Source organism: Aegilops tauschii, chromosome 7, assembly GCF_002575655.3.
Source record: "Aegilops tauschii subsp. strangulata cultivar AL8/78 chromosome 7, Aet v6.0, whole genome shotgun sequence".
NCBI lineage: Eukaryota > Viridiplantae > Streptophyta > Magnoliopsida > Poales > Poaceae > Aegilops > Aegilops tauschii.
Genome location: NC_053041.3, coordinates 214,686,311 through 214,692,078, shown reverse-complemented (window position 1 = coordinate 214,692,078; position 5,768 = coordinate 214,686,311). Strand labels below are relative to the sequence as shown.

The following is a 5,768-nucleotide window of genomic DNA, read 5'->3' as shown; positions in this document are numbered from 1 at the left end:
ACAATGGTACAGATAAAAGGGTATCTTCGAAGCTGGCCCGTAAATTTGTTCCATCATTCGTCCATGAACAGAAGACCAGTCCGCGGACACTAATACTAGAGAGACGGCTATTTAGCGTTGCTCGCATATATTTCAAACACAGTTCAACAGAACAAACGAAATTGATGCAAACACGATGGATTTTTATATAAACCGAATCACATTCATTACTATTTGGACATTTTTCGTATAAATCAGACGAAATTCATTTTTTTTCATATAAACCGGACTCAACCCTACTCTAAACCTAATCTAAATGATCGCGGGCGCCTATTCCCCATGTCCGGACATGAGCCCCGAGAACTGAAGCTTCGCCTTCTTCAGTTCCGCCTCGGTGCTCTCGAGCTCCGCCTCCGGAGCCTCCTGAAGTGAAGTTGTCTGCCTCCACGTCACCGCCATGCAGCTAATAAGCCGACGATGTTCAGCCCACTAAGTTTGGCTTCAACATGAGGGGAGGAGCGGTGGTCTTCTTGGGATCTGAGCGGCCGCGACCTACCATGCACTACTCTTCCTCGCTGCCGGCAATGCCTGCGGACGTGCCGGCTTCATGGTCGTGGCGACGGGGCGCGGCCGTGGCGGAGCTGATGATGTCTTCCTCCTCATCGCTCTTGCCCCACACCTCATCCGTCGCCTCGTCGAACTCCCTGTAGGCGGCTTCTAACTCCGCCTGACGTTGGCGGTACCACCAGCGGTCGTGACGAATCTCGCGTGCGGAGCGGTAGGACTCGAGCAACGTCTCCTGCTTGGGCACGTCCACGTCAGGCACGATGGATGTGCGGGCGGTGAGCAGCTCCTCCGCACGCCGGGGCTCCTCGAGGAGGCGGAGGTAGTAGGCCTGGTCGGCCTACGCCTGCTGGAACTTGGCCTCCTCCTCCTCCCGCGGCATGTCCGTGTAGTGCGCAGGGGACTCGCCGATGGTGAGGTCCGCATGCACCGGCGAGGAGGGTGGCGCCGCCTCGTCCTCCATTGGGTTGTTGCCACCGTCGTCTGCTGGCCCACCTGCCAGCCGACAGCAATAGTGGCCATCTCCTTCTTCTGCTCCGACGAGAGGGTGTCCCAAAGTGCTTTGGAGCGTGAGGAGGCCATGTCGGGCTAGTGCGGAGAGGAGAAAGGGACCGGAGGAGAATGACTCCGGCTATGGCCGGGGATGGAGTTTATATAGCAGACATATGGCAATGGGCCATGACGGTGAGGTTAATGGTGGGCGGCAGGGGCGGACGGGTGGCGCCGGAGTAGGTTCCTCGGCAACCGCATATCATTAATGTAGGGGCGACGGACCGACGTGGTGTCGTTTGAACGGTGAGCAGTCGTTGGCACGTCGCTTCAATGCTGACATCGATGAGAGGTCACGCCGCTTTGGCCGGGCATATGAATGCAGCACAGACGCTCTGGACCAGGTTAGTCGGACGCGAGCGTGGCTGTTGTCCAGACGCCCGCAAAGTCTCCTAGTTTGTCTCCGGTTTATACGAGAATAATGAATCTAGACCGTCGAGCGGATCGATTCAAACCCGCGTTGGATGACACAACACGTCCAAGCCACCGGTCTAAACTGTTACGGGTGATTTGAGAGTTGGTATTGGAGATGTCCTAACTGCACATGCTAGCCGGTATTCCGCTCGATGGTGGTTCAAAAACTGCCCTACTGAATACAAACTACACTGCGGCCAAAGGAAGATTAATTGCTCTTGAAGTGAAGCTCGAAGAATATACTGTTCCATTTTTACGAAGGCGGGTCGATTACGATGAGTCATCTCACAAGCCATACATGTCGTCCTCAGACCAGGGAAGGGAAGGGATCACATCAGCTTCACCGCGGAAGGAGGAGTGCCACTCCGTGGGGCGAGCTCTGAGGGCCTCATGGCAGGCCGCCTTATCTGCCACGCAGGACGCCCGGTGGGCCCCACGGAGGCCCTGCCCGTTGGCCGTCATGGCTCCTATATAGCCTCCGTCCATCCTATCCTCCTCTCCTTCGCACGTATTACCGCGGCTCCTCCCCTGGTCACCGGCGAGAAAAAGGTACACGCACGCTTCTCCGTCTGTCTAACACTTCCCTTTGATGAATTCTACTTGTATTTGCCGGCTCATCAGTGCCGTCTTACCGAAGCTCTAGCGGTCGGCGCAGTAATACCGATTTTCTTGTAGTAGCCGGAGTTTGCAAATACAGTACTTTTTTAGTACGGAGTATTGCTCGGCGAAGCTCGCGGGAGTGTGATTTAACGGAGAGGAATAGCTTGCGTATGACTCGATTGATTGATTGGTTCTCCTGTTTCTGAGTACTGTCGCCCGGATAAGCACGCGGGCAGTGTGCCATGTCACAGGCTTTTGCGTGCGTGCAGCTTAATCTTTCGTTCTAGGATCGTTTAGAACACTTATTAAGGCTTCCTTGAGTAGTTTATTTACCACTACCGCCTGAGTGTCCAAGTAGCCCTCGTCTTCTTAATTTGAGAGATGGCAAGAGTACTGTTATACTTACTCTTACGGTAGTGATTGGTAGTTCTAAAAAAAAGGTAGTGATTGGTATTCTACTAAGTTTTCTTTCTGGGGGTCATTTTGCTATGCTTCTGTGAGAAATATATTTTTTATAGAGAAACATTGATTGATAACATTCTTAGATTTTTCTGGGAAATATTGTTTCAGTCTAAGAACGAACGGTAAATAAACAGGTTTTCCAATTAAATATTGTAGACGTCGCAAAGATTAAATGATATTTCTTACAAGACGACTTAACTTTCTGGATAAAGTAGAAAGTGCTACAATAAGATCAAGGCAGTGAAATGTTTTTTTAGGCCATCTATTTGAAAACGGGCTCTAGGTTAGCATGAAAAATGAGCATAATTTTTCCCGTACAATCCAGAAAACAGATCGAATTCCACTATCAGGAAAAAAAGAACAAAACAAGCAAAAATAGCATCCTGCTGCAAACACACTACAAAGTCTTAAAATGGCCTAAAAACAGTGGCCGCTGCCGCTTGCACTGCTAACTTTTTTTTTGAGATAGCTTGCACTGCTAACAGAAATGAAAATGAGCAGATAGACCAGGAAAGTAGATTCAGCCCGTTGTTTCCAGGATTTTCTGTTGATTTTAACCACAGAGCCCGTGTTTGGTCTCTACTCTACTGTCCGCATCGCAGCAAGATGGACTACATGAATGGGCCAGGCCGGAACCACCTGTTCGTCCCTGGGCCGGTGAACATCCCGGACCAGGTGATCCGCGCCATGAGCCGGCAGAACGAGGACTACCGCTCGCCGGCGATCCCTGCCCTCACCAAGACCCTGCTGGAGGACGTGAAGAAGATCTTCAAGACCACCACCGGCACCCCCTTCCTCTTCCCCACCACCGGCACCGGCGCCTGGGAGAGCGCGCTCACCAACACGCTCTCCCCGGGGGACCGGATCGTGTCCTTCTCGCTGGGGCAGTTCAGCCTGCTGTGGATCGACCAGCAGCAGCGCCTCGGCTTCAGCGTGGACGTGGTGGAGTCCGACTGGGGCTACGGCGCCGACCTCGGCGCCCTCGAGTCCAAGCTCCGCACTGACTCGCAGCACACCATCAAGGCCATCTGCATCGTCCACAACGAGACCGCCACCGGCGTCACCAACGACCTCCACGCCGTCCGCAAGCTCCTCGGTCCGTCGACCGCGCTCCATCCAAGCTAATCTAGCTACCTCTTGCATGCATCGAGCTTGATATGCTTACGTGTGGATGATGATATGTGTGATGCAGATGCGTACCGGCACCCGGCGCTGCTGCTGGTGGACGGGGTGTCGTCCATCTGCGCGCTGGACTTCCGCATGGACGAGTGGGGCGTGGACGTGGCGCTGACGGGGTCGCAGAAGGCGCTGTCGCTGCCGACGGGGCTGGGCATCGTGTGCGCCAGCCCCAAGGCGCTGGAGGCGGCCAAGACGGCCAAGTCGGTGCGCGTCTTCTTCGACTGGAAGGACTACCTCAAGTTCTACAAGATGGGCACCTACTGGCCCTACACGCCCTCCATCCAGCTCCTCTACGGCCTCCGCGCCGGCCTCGACCTCCTCTTCGAGGAGGGCCTCGACAACGTCATCAAGAGGCACACACGCCTCGGCACCGCAACAAGGTACGTACCCACCCTGCTCCACCAATCCTTTTCTGTCTCTGCCTGCATGACGGCCTGATGAAAAATGGATGAATCTGAACCAGGCTGGCGGTGGCGGCGTGGGGGCTCAAGAACTGCACCGCGAAGGAGGAGAACTTCAGCGACACGGTCACCGCCGTCGTCGTGCCGCCGTACATCGACAGCTCCGAGATCGTCAAGCACGCGTGGAAGCGGTACAACCTCAGCCTCGGGCTCGGGCTCAACAAGGTCGCCGGCAAGGTCTTCAGGATCGGCCACCTCGGCCACCTCAACGAGGTACGTACGCACGCACGTCGCCGTAGGAACTGCTTGCGATCTGCGTCTCGCCGATGACCAATGCGTGCTTTGTCGTCTTTGCTGCAGCTGCAACTTCTGGGTTGCCTCGGCGGGGTGGAGATGGTGCTCAAGGACATCGGGTACCCGGTGAAGCTCGGCAGCGGCGTGGCGGCCGCCGCGGCGTACCTCTCGAATTCCACGCCCCTCATCCCCTCCAGGATCTGAGCAAATCCCACGCACGAAAGCAAGGGGGTCGCGAGAAGAAGAACAAACATCATGCAGTGCCCTGCTTCGGGAGCAGAGCAGGCGTAGTACACTACTGGTTCTGGTTATACTCTCTGTATGTAAAGTTAATTTTCACACACCCATCTGTGCTAAAGGAGTATAATTTCGTCAACTGAAGCTTTAATTACAGAAAATTGAACCCGGATTAATATTACATGACGTGCCTCTTTTAGATGGCTAGGCTTGGTATTGCTGATTGATCTACTCTGTTTCCTGCTACTGTACATAAGCTGTTTACAGTATTATAACCACTGAACTAGATAGCGTCATCCATCACCAAGAAATCCAGGCAGCAGCTTAGTACAAAAATCACGTGCGCCGCACACGTGCGACGGTAACTAGTTTGCTAAAACGAGAAAACGAGCCCCCGACCCCCTGATTTTCACTCAAGTGAAACAAGAGTGTCGCACAAGCTTACATGACCCCGGCCACACTTAATTTCAAACGGCCTCAGAACTGAAACTTCTCAACACCAAAAGAAACTGTTACTACTACACTAGAGCAAAATAACCAACAATGAACAGAGAGAGGAGACCACTGAATGAGAGCCACCATGCAACAGGGCAAAGGAACGGGATATCTAAGGCAAACGCACATAAACCATCCGCAACGACAACATCAACTGCATTGCCAGTCTCCTAGTCAAAGCACCCCAGGGATGCAAATTTGGAATCCAACTAAATGAACTAAATTCTTAAAATTCACATTCCTACTGAAATTTTGGTTCATTTGGTCGAACTAACTAGAGTGGGGGGGGGGGGGGGGGGGGGGGGGGGTACCCTAAAGGTTCCAAATTTGCATGCCAACTTGTCGTTACCCGTATATGTGCTGCCCCACTTTAGCCATTTTCTTAGTTGCCCCTCTCAAAGTGTCGCCTAGGTATCAATAGTAACGACAAACAAATAACACTACATTAGCTGGATCAACACCACATTAGCTGGATCACCAGGTCGAGCGCCTTGAAAATTTCATATCTCACAAGATCATGTGCGAACCCTCTCCTAAAGTTTCACATATCTCAAAAATAGCATTTGCCGATCGAACTCATTCCATGTTTATCTA

General features: G+C 53.0%; 1 protein-coding gene across 1 annotated transcript; it reads left to right on the top strand.

Annotated features, from left to right (window-relative positions):
- Positions 1-1,839: 1,839 nt before the first annotated feature.
- LOC109747472 (serine--glyoxylate aminotransferase) lies at positions 1,840-4,860 on the top strand. Its single transcript, XM_020306521.4, has 5 exons — positions 1,840-2,055; positions 3,171-3,664; positions 3,761-4,127; positions 4,211-4,421; positions 4,509-4,860. The coding sequence occupies exons 2-5, from the start codon at positions 3,175-3,177 to the stop codon at positions 4,644-4,646; spliced, it is 1,206 nt and encodes a 401-aa protein (XP_020162110.1). The 5' UTR covers positions 1,840-2,055; positions 3,171-3,174; the 3' UTR covers positions 4,647-4,860.
- The last annotated feature ends 908 nt before the right edge of the window (positions 4,861-5,768 follow it).

Bases quoted from the DNA above. Each gene is read 5' to 3' on its own strand.
- LOC109747472 (XM_020306521.4), top strand. From the start codon at position 3,175: ATGGACTACATGAATGGGCCAGGCCGGAACCACCTGTTCGTCCCTGGG. The intron at 4,128-4,210 runs GTACGTACCCAC...AATCTGAACCAG, and splicing joins CGCCTCGGCACCGCAACAAG to GCTGGCGGTGGCGGCGTGGG. The intron at 4,422-4,508 runs GTACGTACGCAC...TCTTTGCTGCAG, and splicing joins ACCTCGGCCACCTCAACGAG to CTGCAACTTCTGGGTTGCCT.